This window comes from Helicoverpa zea, chromosome 24, assembly GCF_022581195.2.
Source record: "Helicoverpa zea isolate HzStark_Cry1AcR chromosome 24, ilHelZeax1.1, whole genome shotgun sequence".
NCBI classification, from domain to species: Eukaryota; Metazoa; Arthropoda; class Insecta; order Lepidoptera; family Noctuidae; genus Helicoverpa; species Helicoverpa zea.
Window position 1 is genome coordinate 3,025,543 of NC_061475.1, and position 14,703 is coordinate 3,040,245.

At 42.2% G+C, this 14,703-nt stretch overlaps 1 protein-coding gene across 2 annotated transcripts in view; it reads right to left on the reverse strand.

Annotated features, from left to right (window-relative positions):
• The window catches only part of LOC124642381 (multiple C2 and transmembrane domain-containing protein), a 163,649-nt gene extending 149,695 nt beyond the window's left edge, over window positions 1–13,954 (reverse strand). Inside the window, exon 1 of one of the 2 annotated variants that reach the window (XM_047180787.1) lies at window positions 13,860–13,954. In XM_047180787.1, coding sequence (XP_047036743.1) covers window positions 13,860–13,890 — 31 coding nt within the window. In that variant the 5' untranslated portion in view covers window positions 13,891–13,954. The remainder of the gene's footprint in view (window positions 1–13,859) is intronic. The other variant, XM_047180780.1, reaches the window with a different exon arrangement.
• Window positions 13,955–14,703: the final 749 nt, after the last annotated feature.

The window sequence follows — 14,703 nt, forward strand, 5'->3', positions numbered from 1 at the left end:
GATTTGCAGAGCTTCTGGACGAAACCTCTTTGGACAGAGGCAAGTCGCTTCCGTATTCCCTGCTTAACGGTAGCAGGAGCCCAGGCGCCAGCCGCGTACGTGATGATCGGCTCTATGGTGGCAGTGTATATGGTGTGTATGACCTCCCTGTTTAACCCCCAATTGACTTTGGCCGCTCGAGATAGTTGCTTGTATATTTCGGCGGCACGCTTGGAGATGTTTGTTGCGTGGTCGTTGAAGGTTAACTTCTCGTCTATGGTCAATCCTAAGAGCTTGATACTTTTGACCAGGCCAATGTCGACCCCGGCCATGCTCAGCGCTGGTGCGTCGTACTTAAGCTTATTGGTTATTAACATCGCACAGGTTTTGTGAGGTGCAAACCGCAGCTTATTTCTGACGCCCCAGCTCTGAACATGGGCGAGGGCTGCATTGGTTATTCTGGTAACTTCGCTTGCGGTATCCCCATCCACCACCAACACTATATCGTCAGCGAACGCTTGGACATAATTGCCCTTCCTCTCCAAATCCTTCAGCAGTGGATCCAGTAAGAGATTCCATAGTATGGGACCGCCAATTGACCCTTGAACACAGCCTTTATTTGTCTCTCTCGTGCATTCTTCCCCGGCGTATCTCACCCTCACTTTTCTGTTGTCGAGGTAACTGTCCAGTAGCCTCCTGGTGTTCACCGGGCACTGTTCCTCAGCCAGCCTGACTTTGATAGCTGGCCACCACGCGCTATCGAAGGCCCCCTCTATATCCAATGACACCAAGACAATTAGCTTCTTCAGCCTTAACTTGTCCTGTACGTGCTTTATTAAAGTATAGAGGGCGTCTTCGGTGCTCTTCTGGGGCATAAAGCCAAACTGACGAGTACTAAACCGCGGCACAAGCTGCCATTTCATTCGTGCTACTACCATCCTCTCCAGGACCTTCCCCAAGACCGGCAGGAGACCTATCGGTCTATATGACTTGGGGCTCTGGTAATTTTCCTTGCCCGGTTTTCGGAGGACGACCACCGTAGCCTCCTTCCAGAGGTCCGGGAAGTGTGCCAATTCTAGGCATTTGTTGTAAAGGGCAAGGAATACGTCCGGGTCCTGGTAGATCGCTCGACTACAGATGTCTGACGTGAATCCATCCGATCCAGGGGCTTTCTTGGGATTAAAACCTTCCACGGCTGTCTTCAGCTCCAGCGGTGTAAACGGCGGGTCATGGTATTCATCATGCTGCCGGTCGTTTATTCTACTGGCCGCTTCCCTCGTGAGCCTGTGGTCTGCGTTATCCTCTTCCGCTGTGTCCTTCGGATAGAACGTGTCTGCTAGTAGGGCTGCCGATTCTCTTGGGTTTAAGAATGCACCATCGTTAAGTAGGGTCAGATCTTCTTTCCTCCTGGCGGTCCTTCCGATTATCCTGTATATGCCTTCCCATACTCCTTCGCGATCTTGTTTCTTGCAAAATTCCTTCCAGCTAGTGGTTTGGGCTTGTTTTTCTGCACTCTCATACAATTCTTTCGCTTCCAGGTACCCGTCGATGACCATCGCTCTCCGGACCGGTGCGGCGTTGCGGATGCGGTTTTTCTTCCTAGTGACGTCCTTCTTCAGTGCAGCGAGCTCCTCGGACCACCATGGGATGGTAAGTTTTGCTTTATTATTAACTTTGGGGATAGAATTTTCGCAAGCTTTTTGAATCCCATTGCTATATATCACTATAAACTCTTCTAAATTTTGTTTATTTGCTACATGCCTAATATTTTCTACTTTAAGATTGTTTTCAGTTTTAAATTCTTCTAGTGATTCTCTAAATTTTCCCCAATCTGCCTTCCTTGTATTAAATTTTCTTGTTGTCCTAATAATATGTGATCCTTTTTCACGTACTACATTTACATTAAAGAAAATTGTATTGTGGTCCGAGCTCGTTGCACCAGTGTCGACCCGCCAGCCATGCACCAGGTCGAACAAGTCTAGTGAACATGCCGTGACGTCTACGTGGCTCTTGAACGTTCTACCACCTCTCACGGTATCGAACGTAGGCGTATCTCCAGTGTTCAGTACCTGAAGCCCTAGCTCATCCAGGGTCCCGGACATCTCTTCTCCCTTGGGGTCCTCTATAGTGCTGCCCCACCAGGTACTCTTCGCGTTGGCGTCGCCCCCTATGAGCAATCTACCGGTGGCCACTTCGCTTTTTATCCTGGTCAACTGGTTCAGGTATGGCCCTATGGGTTGGTCTGGTTCAAAGTAGTAAGAGACTACTGCGATTTCCCAGGCTTTGGTCCGGATTCCCACCACAACTATGTTGTTAGTGGTGAGTTTCGGGTAGGGGATGACGTCCAGGTCATCGTCAAAGATGGCTATCGCTGCCTTCACCCTCCCACTTCCATCAACCTCGCACTGGTAGATTCTCGCGCCACGGTAGCTCTTCATACTCCTTGCCCCACCCACATACGGCTCCTGGATCAGTGCCCATGAGATCTTACGTTCACTGGCCTCCAGGAGGAGTTCGGTGGTCGCCAGTTTCTTTCTTTGTAGGTTTGCTTGGGCCACCCGGTATGGTCTTGCATTTCTCGACGCAGGAGTATTCCTTGGAACAACTTCAGCAATATGCTATGGCTGTTCTCGCTATACTGTCCCATTTTCTTCTTACGGCACAGTCCATACTGAAGGCATTGTGATCCGTCTTCTCAAGTTTTGCATGCATGCAGTTACAGCACGTCGGTGTTGAGCCGGAGAGCCAATCCGCACAGTCGTTCTTCATGTGCAGACCCCCACAGTGACTACACTTCTCCAGGGTCTCCGTGCACAGCTTTCGGCTATGCCCGTACCCAAGACAGAGAGAGCATTGGAGGAGTGGGCTTTGATCTTCAGCCCGGACACGTTGCAGATCAATATAGACGTGTCCTTTCCCGGTCACTCTCTGCCAGATACTGGGCGAGGTGCTGAGCACAATATGCCCTGTGTGCGGGTTCCTGGCTCTCTTCCTATACTTTATTTCTACCCTATCCGCCTCACCGTCGAGACCGCGGAAAACATCTGGGTTCTGGTTTCTGAAGGCTTTAAGGACGTCCTCATCGGTGTTGACCAATAGGACGTCCCTAAGGATCAGCAACGGATCCCTGTTTTTTACATCCTCCACGGTAAGGTCGGTTCCCTTCTTCTTCAATCTGTCCTTTACCTTGTCCCTATCTTCCTTTGTTTCAAAACTCATTATGACCTTCCTGTTTTTCGTCTTCCTTACATTCTCTACCCTGATCCATTCTTCCTTGGCATCCACCGCTTCCCTGATCCTAGTTAAGACTCCTTCCCCGGTCGTCTTTTCATCCTCTGTGGTAACTGCTATGGAGTGAAGAGCAGTTTGCCTCGGTGGTGGTTTCACAGACTGACTTGCCTCTGCGCTAGCGTATGAGATCTTCTCAATATTGTCTTGGCTAGTACGCAGTGCCTCTTTCAGTCTGTCCATCTTCTCGCTGTTTTCGGCAAGCATCCTGCTGTGCTCTTCCAACACCTTCCTAAGAGATTCAGTCTCGGACTCCATGACTCCCCCCTCCCCACTCTCCCGCACAGAACAGGAGGGCGATGAGGGAAGAGTCTTTGAGTTCTTTGTCTCTGTAGTCGGTTTAGCCCCCACGGAAGAAACTCGTCCTACTCCCGCCTCAGCCTCCTTGACCAGAGCGAAGAGTCTCTCTACCTGGCTTGTTACATCCTCCTTGATCTCCTTCTTGATGTTCTTAGCGAGTGCCATCTGCTGCTTGACCTTCATAAGACATCTCTTGGCCTCTGCTGTTCTGGGGTTTCGGATGTTAGAAACCGGAGCAGGTGGACTATCGATCTTCAGGAAGACAGGGGCTCTTCTGGTCAAGGAAGGTGATGCGGGTTTGAGCGGAGTGATCGATTTCCGGTTTTCACCTATACCCGCTTCCCATTCACCCACACTCCTTCTCACGTTTTGCTGTGTAGAGGGTCCAGTCTCCTCTACGGTCTTCTGTGGACTTCTGTTTGGCGGGTTTGCGGTCGTCGCCTTCTTCGCTGGTGTGCGAATTCCCATCATTTTGGCGGTATGAATTTAATTTGAGTTAGAGCAACGTCAAACTATGGGGTATTGTAAAGAGTACCCCGGTTTGTGTATATAATAAAATGTAAAGATAAAATAATGATAGATACTATAGATAAAATATAAAAAGGTAAGGATTCTCAAATCTTGTCAATTTAATTTACTAATTGTTTTCTGTTTCAGGTGGTGTCAACGTGTCAGCGTGCGCGGCCGGGAGAGCAACAGGAGTGTCCGGCAGGATCCTGTGCAGGTAAGTGAGGTATGTAAGGCGATGGATGTAATTTCGTGTCTCTACTCACTTTTAACTTAATATAGAGCCGGGTCTTTTCAGTTTTGGGGAATAGGTAAAGAAGGATACTAGGTATAGGTTTGGTCAATATAGCGCGAAGCCGAGTTATATCCCAGTCAATAGCACGAAACACAGAAACAGATGCGAGGTAAAACAAAAACTTACAATACTAAGGTTTTAAACGGGACTAGCTCAGTCAAAAAAGCTTAATTCTACGTTCCAGAGCTAGGTCTGGTGTCAAGGAGCCCTCAGGAGCCCTACTGCGTCGAAAATTTTGAAATATAGAGTCGAAAATTTTGCGACTCTACGTAGAGTCAATCTCTATCCCCCGTCGGATAGGTCTTCTTGAGCCCTTTCCAACGAACCCAAACACGGCTATCCTAGCTCAAGGGGTTCCCGAGAAAATCCAGTCCGAAATTCTGGTTGCCAAAACAAGATGGCGGCCAGAATCCAGTTAACAGTGGTCTTCTCCGGAACCGTTCGACCGAATACTACCGTGCTTGGGGTCCCCTGACTGGGCTCGACGAGCTCTATCTCGTCGCTAGGGTTTCAGGCGTTAAAATTTCAGCTCCTGAAAATTCCTGAACCGTATGGAAGCAGTGGGGAAGATGTCGCCCATGTCCAGTAAGAAAATCAGAACCTTCTACGACCCTTACATCGGAAGTTATCCGTGTCCAAAAATTGCTAATTATTAGGAAAAATCATTAAAAATTTAATATCTCCGGAACCGTACAACATAAAAACTTGGAAAGAACTGTCAAAAATTTGTTAAATTTACCGCTTTCTGGTAAAGTAAAAATACAGGAAAATTTTGAAAATTTTCTGAAGAGAGTTGTAAAAAATGTGAAATTTTCAGAAAAAAATTAATAACTGAAGTATTCTAGGTCTTAAAATTCTAGGCTTAGGTCCTAAATCTTCATCAGAGTAGCGCGCAGCCGAAACCGGTGTAAAATTTGGGGGTCCTGGCTGAAGTTTTCGCTGTAGCAGCTCCTGAAGTTGTCACCTTTGATCGCACCTATCTTCGTTTTCAGGAAAGGAAAAATTTTTCTGTAAACGTCAGCAGTCTTCAATGGCATCACGCAAGATATTCTGTGAACGCCAGCGTCCTAGCACTCCTCTTTGTATGACCTCGTGCCACGTGGTGGGGAAAATTTTTTCGGATTTTCCGTGATTTCTCCGTAGTGGGTGATCCAATTTTCGCCGCTGAGGTGTCGTTGCGTGCGTCTTATTGTGGTCAATAATATAGTAAAATAAAATTTGGGGGTCACCGATCTGGATTTGGAGAAAACTCACGAAAACTGTTTCAAAAGACACGTGTTTTTAAGTTTTTCACACGGAAAATTTTTCCTTAGCTTTTAAGGCTAAAGCTCTTTACACCACCACATGCGTTGCACAAAACCGCGTCTTTTGATGTATAGCACTTCACTGTAGTCGCGAAATTTACCACTTTTTTGATTTTTAAGTGCGGCGCGTTACAAAAACGTGGTAATCGCGGCGGTGGCTGGACGCCAAGTTCCGTGCATGCTATTAATATCTGACGCGCTCGAGTATGTCCACGCAACTGTTTTTTTTTACATTTTTGAAAGTTTATAGCCGCTCCACCCACCGATGAAAGTGTGTGTATGTCAGGACATTTTTTTTCTTCTTATCATCTAAGCTTCGCAATCTAATAGGTCTCATTGACGCTCGAGTCACTCCCGGTTTAGCACTCTTGCCTCCCCTACTATAAAGATATGACGTTTTAGTAAAAGTGGTTCAACCTGATAAGCACTCTCTATTGACGTATATACATCGAAGATCTGGAACACCTGATGTGGAACTTCAAGAGCAATACTACACTTGAAATGTATAGAAATGAATGTTATGAAATAGGTATGATGAATCAAAAAAAGTAATTAGTCCGTCTTTTAGATAATCCTAAAATAATGGACACGTATTTTTTCTTTTCTCCTTCTCACAAACAAATAAAAACGAAGATATAACTTGAATTTCGTGTTAAGTCACTGCTTAGTACAAATTTTACATACCTAGACGTGGCGTCACGAGCCCCCACTCTCCGACTTTGTTGCGTTATATCTCATCATTATTTTGTATGTCTCTTCCAGACCTCGGGACTACAGAGTTCCGAATTTTTGGGAGGCAAACGTGGGGCCGAAGCCAACACTCTGAAGCCCTTTTGAGACAACTTTAATGAAATGGTGAAACAAAACCGACGATTATTCCTTTATACACTATAGAAATGAACCCGAGGACAATCCCCGGTGGACGTCGTTAAAAAAAAGTCAATCCCCGGTTCTGTGCTATACCATTGCTAACTGTTGATGAAAACTACTTGGGATATGAGCGGCTGAAGTGTGAGGATACCTCGGCGGATTTTAAACGCAGATTACGCGCTCCCTGTGGGTCACTTACCACGAGGCACCTATCCTCCGAGCAGGGCTTACCTTGCTCTACTTACCCTGCTCTAGCGACTCCACTCTGGACGGCCAAGCCAAGCCAGAGGCGTGAGACCTACCCCCGTCATGGTTCACTCTGACCGGCCGGAGATGGGGGTCAGTATACTCTCCCTGGAGAACTCAGTATATATAGCCCACCGGGGTCGCTACTCCCCGTCATCAGTCTCAGATATCCTGCGGTGCTTATATCTCATTATTATTGTCGTTATTATCTCAAGAGCCTTTGTCCCAATTATGTTAGAGTCGACTTCCAGTCACGATGCAACTGAGTACCAGTGTTTTACAAGGAGCGATTGCCTATCTGAGCTCCACAACCCAGTTACCCGCTCAACCCAATACCCCTTGGTAAAACTGGTCAGACTTTCTGGCATCTGACTACCCATAACGACTGCCAAGAATGTTCAATGACAGCCGGAACCTACAGTTTATACGTAGAAAGTACATACGAACTAAGAAAAGTTGCATTGGCAGGTACTTGCCAGACCTGGAATCAAAGACGTACGCTCATACTTGAGGCATCGTTCAGGCATCGTTCAGACCAAACGTATTGTCGGCCGCTGACTGCGAGCGCGCGTTACGCAGTTTATTGCTTTTCCATATATATTGAAATTGTCGTTCACACCGAACCGACTATACGCTGTTACGTCGTCTGTTGTAGCTGACTCTCAGTGGCCGATTATTTTACTACGCGACTATGCACGGCGGACGCGGATTGGCTACGCGGACGCAGTTGCCGAATAGCGCCGCTCCGTCGCGTACGCACCGCCGCGCCTCGGTACAGCACGTCGATAATTAGTGTCCCTTTTATATAAACTTAAACGTATTAAAGATAGTAACTCATCGAATGTTTTACTGTCATACGAAAATATTTCTTGAACTTATTTGGATAAAGTCTATATTCGAAATATAAAGTATGAAATTGACCAAGAAAACATCTCTTCAAATTTAAGGGATGTACCCACAATCTCTTCTTTTTATTATTTTCGTCTTCCTCTAGAGCTTCGCAAATGGCAACTATCTGAATGCGCATCATTTAATTGAAATATCAGTAAAACGTCTGATTTGAAAAAATAAATTACGCTAGTTTTATCGTTTATAAAATACTAAGTGCAACTTCAAATACTGAGCCCTTTTATGTGTAGAATAGTCAGCCGCTCAGCGTACGCATCTAGTGTGAACCTACAAGAGCCTATTCTTTTGTTCACACATGTAGCGCATCGTACGCTATAGCCTATTGTCGGCTTGGTGAGTACGCGTACTGCAGATTGAGTCGACGTTCACACTGGGGCAGACAGTGAGTATACTCACAGTCAGCGGCGGACAATACGTTTGGTGTGAACAATCCCTCAGACCAAACGTATTGTCGGCCGCTGACTGTGAGCGCGCGTTACGCAGTTTATTGCTTTTCCATATATATTGAAATTGTCGTTCACACCGAACCGACTATACGCTATTACGTCGTCTGTTGTCGCTGACTCTCAGTGGCCGATTATTTTACTACGCGATTATGCACGGCGGACGCGGATTGGCTACGCGGACGCAGTTGCCGAATAGCGCCGCTCCGCCGCGCGCCTCGGCCGCAATACACTCGAGAAACAAACTTCAATGAGGACAGACGTGACACGTGACACCTCGCGATGTTCGACACCGAAAAGTTTATTGCAGAAGTACATTCTAGAGAATGTATTTGGAATGCGAATTCAGAAGAATTTAGTGATAGAACCTTACGAAGATGCGCTTGGGAAGACATAGCATCTGTTATGTATGAAGATTGGGGGGTTCAAATACTGAGCTCTTTTATGTGTAGAATAGTCAGCCGCTCAGCGTACGCATCTAGTGTGAACCTACAAGAGCCTATTCTTTTGTTCACACATGTAGCGCATCGTACGCTATAGCTTATTGTCGGCTTGGTGAGTACGCGTACTGCAGATTGAGTCGACGTTCACACTGGGGCAGACAGTGAGTATACTCACAGTCAGCGGCGGACAATACGTTTGGTGTGAACAATCCCTGAGAGATTGGTTCTCTACCCACTAAACCACCACGACTTACACTAAGTCATCACGACTTTGTTATCTCAGTAACATTTAATGTTTTTTAACGTATTAATACGTGTAATATTTTTGCCACACACAACTTAAATGCGGACTAATTAGAATCACTACTTTTATTCCTATGGTCACGTCTTTTGCGGTTCAGTTCTCAGCGTTTTGTTTAGTCTGCTGTGCTTTTGCCGTTGAAGTACAAAAATTAAATATATGGAACGTTTCTAATGGCTATGCGTATTCCGTTGTTTTCAAGTCAACGGGCCCTTAAAATTCAATATCAGACGGTTCAGATCTTTGATTTTGCTGACCCCGTAGTCGCTGGCATAAGGGACTTTATCCGCGTACGAAGTCGCGGGCAGAAGCTAGTCTAGCATAAATGAACGTTTCTATAGTTCATACGTTTTTTATTTATTTAACAATTTATATACACAATTAACACAGTTACTCACACTGTAAATAATACAGATAAATGTTTTTTTATTTTAATTTTTAGAAGTATATGTTTAATTGATGAGTTATTAAGTTAAAGAGCTACCTGTTTGATTGAACGGCTGTTTTAACCAGTTGACTGCCATACAACCACTTCCATGCCGTTGAGAGCTCTAGGAGCCTAATTTTTTATGAATTGAAAAGATAAATCGATACATTTCTTCAAACATGATGACTTTGAAGAACATAGCTTTAGATGATGACGTATTGAAACTATACAAACTAACTACTACGTGCTACGGTGCTACGCCATCGCTACGAATTCGTAGCATTCGTCTACGTCAACTGACGGCCGGCAGCGTAGCGATGCTACATGACAAATTATACGCCGTTTGAACGCTCAGGGGATGCGAATAAAGTTACTGATTGGCATAATTTGACTGGTTTGTCTAACCAACCTTGATAATAAATTCATGGTAAATTCGTTGGTTATTTTGGCAGATTCGTTGGTTATTTTTTTTTTTAAATCAGCTATTTTCTTTTTATGATGTTCTTCCTATCCGTAATCCATGAATCCATTAGAATAAATGAGAGCGAAAGGCACATACATTTAAAAGTTTTATAAAAAAATATTTGCTCAGATCAGGAAGCTTATAAAAATAAAAGGATTATCCCCCACTACAAATAAAAAACAAAATCAAATTACTTTGTTTTTTATTTATTAAAAGTGAAATTCTGCTAATCTGACCTCGGGTTCGGGCGAATATTTTAATGAAGCTAATCCGACAATGGGTCGTAATTTTTAAGGTTCTGCACATAATGGAAAAAAGCTCTCAGTTGAGGCATTTACACACGGAGTATCTTTTGTACAGTAATAGTTGGACATTTGTACTTTAAATGGCGTATTTACTACAGCCTTCTGTAAAGTCACCATTTCTTCACACGGCTCATCGGACACATCGCTGGAATGCCTCGAAAAATGGCGCCGTAAGTGTCTGGTCCGAATATTTTCCCGAAGAATCCGATATTTTTCCTTTAACTGAAAATAGTAGTAATAATAAAGTTAATAATAGTTGCTTTTCAGTGACTGATTCCCGGGGGCCCAGTAAGTGAGTTGGCGAGTCTCCACCTGCCATTTTAACATGTATTTAATACATTGTCATCGGCAGGTGCCATAGTTCCCGTAGTTTCCCCATTCCTAGTCCATTAGCATCCCATCACAATAGCCTAAGTAGTTTTCATCCATAGTTAGCAATAGTTTAGCACAGAACCGGGGATTGTCCTTGGGTACATTTCTATAGTGTATACAGGGATAATCGTCGGTTTTGTGTCACCATTTCATTAAAGTTGTCTCAAAAAGGCTTCAGCGTGTTGGCTTCGGCCCCACGTTCGCCTCCCAAAAATCCGGGACTCTGTAGTCCCGAGGTCTGGAAGAGACATACATTTGTAATAATAATAGTCTTCGTCTAAAAAAGAAAAAAAGCTCAGCTGGCTCAGGAAAAAAGAAAAAAGGCGGCCCCGAAGCTTACAAGAACATTATGCAATATTGTAAATATTAAAATAGGTAAATAAATACGCACAATACATAATAAGGCGCTATTTAATTGACCAACTCACTCAATATGTACAAGAAAAGCATTTTTCAGCACTTTAAATTGTACAGAACCTTTCGTGTTCGTTCAACACGCAACTAACCAGTTTTTTTGTCCATACATTTTTCCGCGAAACATTTTTCCGTGTAGGTAAGGTTGTAAATATTTCTGCTATACGCGTGTTGTGTTGGTAAAAAGAGGTGTGGGCATTACGCTGGAAAACCTCTTTATTACCACTGTTTTGAAGTAATAAACAATGGTTAAGATGCTATAAATGTTGTTCCTGTTGAGTAGTGAACCGCATTTCGGTGAATTTATTATTTAGAATTTTTCATGAGGGGTTTTTTTTAAGGGGAATATAATCTGGGAATCTAAACTCAACCCATCATATTAAGAATAAGAATAAGAATAATTTATTGTTTATAAATTACAAGCAATTGTTTTGATTCCTGAAACTTACACTAGGATTCCCTGTGTCGTAAGTTCCAGGCTCATTCGTTGTCACTTTTACAATTCATATTATTGGAAAAAGTCAGATACCTCCATAACGGTAGAACGGATTCGATTGATTTCAAGTTGCAAGCTAGTGTGTTTGGGATAAATCACAACTATGAATTTTACCTTGGTATAGTGTGTAAAGATATAAATTGACTTAAGTTTTAAGGTTTCACCATCTTTGTACTAACCAGAATCATTGGAATACTGTTGCAGAAATGATAAACGCATTACCCAGTATTAAGTACATTTGTATGAAACGTGCTTGTTATAGTTGCTTTAAACACATATCTGTCAATGTGTTACTGTGTACAAGCTACTACTGTCTGCACGCTACTAGCACAGTTTAAATACATTTCCGTCTTACCACAAAAACTCTTAAACGTCAGTTTAAGCCTTGTCTAAAAAAAATTCAAATTATGACGTTGACATATGATTCTTTTTGGAGCCACAATTTTTTTAGACAAGTGTAAAACAGGCGTTTAAGTTTTTGTAGTAAGGCCAATTATGTTTCTACTAGAATAAGTAATTTTAAAGGAGTGCCACACGCTAGCCATTCCAAATTATAACTCTGTCACGCAATTTTATTCCCAAAGGAATGAACTGAAATTAACCTAATAGTTGTAGGTTTTTCGCAAAAATAGGTGTGATATAATATTAGGTACTTTTTAATCTGGGAATACTAATTAGGCTACTAGGTAATCAAGCGTTTTGGCTATGATTTTTAGGCCGACTTTGTGTAGGTCTCGCCCGTTGCACTATTGGAATAAGTGTGTTCTATTTTGTCACCTACAAAAAATCGTGACGTGGGGGGGCGGCCGAAATTATTATATTAGAGACTAGAATTATTATATAGATTGGAAGTCCTGCATCGATGCAAAGGTCTCTTAGATTCTTGATATAAAACTCAATTCGATTCCCGATGCAAGACAACTTTATCAATACGTCTCTGTTTCTGGTTTATTCACCTGGTTTATTCACATTCATATATATAAATTAACCTGTCGACAATTGTGTGGGTTATATGTTTACCTACTTTTATTGTTAGTCATAGTTTTAAAATTTTAATATGTAACTGTTTTTTGTCCCCAATAAATAAATAAAATAAAGGGTCACACCTAAAGAAATAAAAATAAATGAATTCAAATTAAGAACATTTATTTGAAAGTTTAGTAATCATTATATACACTTTAAACCTAGCTTGGAGTCCCTTCAAAGCGAAAATCCATACACCTCCCCGAAGGTAAACCCGCTCTAAGTCTTGTATCAACCTCCTGACCAGGCATCATCATATCATTGTAGGTAGTAGAAAACTCGAGACATGCAGCGTATTCAATATCTGGAATTGTCGGTATATTAGGTGTAAGATATGATAGATGAATCAGATAACTAAATAAACGTTATTGGATAGTATCTGAGAAATTCTTAATTTCCAAAAGAACTTATCAAAACGCTATGGATACTCAACGCTAGCTCTTCAAGCTGGGTTAGCAAAATAGTACTTTTGGCTACGAGTAGACAAAACTAGATAGTAGACAGAATGGAGATGTCTAGGATAGCAGCGGCCTCCATCATTCTGTTCAGCCGTTTCGAAGATATGAGGTAGTAAAGAACATTACTTGGACACATATTTACATACAGGTTATGCACAAAATATATAACCCATGATGATAGTCGGGATAATTATAATATAGACATGAAATGTCTTACCTAAAGGTTTCTTCCAATAAGAATTGTAAGATGTCTCTTTAAACTCTTCAACCACATCTTGAACTTTTGTCAGTGGATTAATGAAATCAACCGATTTTCGTATTTTATGAGAAGATTCAGGTTTATTGAGGACATCTAGAAATATTCCGTTTATTTCATCTTGTAATTGGTAATATTTGACAAGTTTTCGACAAGAGGGTAAACCCGCGGCCCGTAGTTCACGTGGATCTTTTTCTATGAATATATTTTCGTTTACTTTAACATCTTGTTCTTTTTGGGCGCTCTTTAACATGTTTGTAAGTTTAAAATAACGAAATATTTCAATTCGCGTATATAAATAATTATTTTGACAGACAACAAACCCGACAACCCGTCAAAACGTCAACAAAAATTAAAATCATACATTGCAGAATTTATAGGCTGCCAGTACTTAAGCTTCATTTTTTTGCAAGAAGTTTTTAAGTGTTTGGTAATACTGTGCCATTGCAAAGCACAGGCTCTTCTCTTTCAGACAAAGATTACGTTATCTTATTTAGGCCCAAGTATACTTTGAAACTTGCAAGTGAAAGGATATTTGTCGAAGCCAGGGTTGATAGTATTCAATCTTCAGTACGCAAGAAATACGATCCTGGGTAGATTACGCTTTAGCTCTCGCGGCATCCTGAATGTTTTGTGTGATAGGCAAGATAACCCCATGCCGGCTCAATATATATGTGCACATGTTAAATAGATACACTTTTTATAACAAATGGATCCTGTAAAAATATTCTGTAGTAAATTTTTATCACTATTTACTCACTGGGCTGCGGCGAGTGTTTCTTAGTCGACATGACGTGGTTCAGGTCATGTCAGCTGTCGCACCTCACGCAGGAGATCATTGAGAGTGCGTGATGTCGCCACTGTCGACGGCGACGTCGCCAGTTGTTTAGTGGTCGCGGCACCGCTTTAGAGGGTTACACTGCACGCTGAGAACAAAGAAATAGTAGGTTAGAAGATAATTCAGGAATGTCGTAAATAACATTTACATGTGGCTTTATACGTGCCGTGAAACTCTGTTATTGGTTTAAGAGATTAAGTATTTAGCCCGGTCAAAATAGACATAAAAATAGTGGTCAAATAACAAAAATTCCCACAGAGCTGATTTTTGGTGGAGAGCTAGATTTGATCATTATAAATAAAATACTAAAAGTCCCCATCGATCCCATGTGTGCGTCAAAAGTTATTCGAGGTCAAATGTCAAAATTTTAGGTTTTTTATTTTTTTTTTCGAAAACGGTAAGTTTTATCAAAAAAAACATCAGACCGAAATTGTAGATCTTTCAATTTTCTACAAAAATGGCAAAAACAGTTTTCTCCTAAATCTCACCATTCCTGAGATATCGCGATTCAAAGAGTCACACTACACATGATATGCACATATAAGCTACGTATATACGACGGTTGCCTTTAAGTTGTGTCGTTTGAAATAAGTATAGACAATCTTATAGGTTAATACCATTTATTGTTTTTTAAAGAATTCTCCGCGATATTTAATGCACTTTTGCATGCATTAAACCCAGTTCTTGAAATATTTATTCCATTCTGAAGTGGGGGTAGTCAAATTGGCCGATTTGTATGAGTCAACAGCTTTTTCAGGTGTGCTGA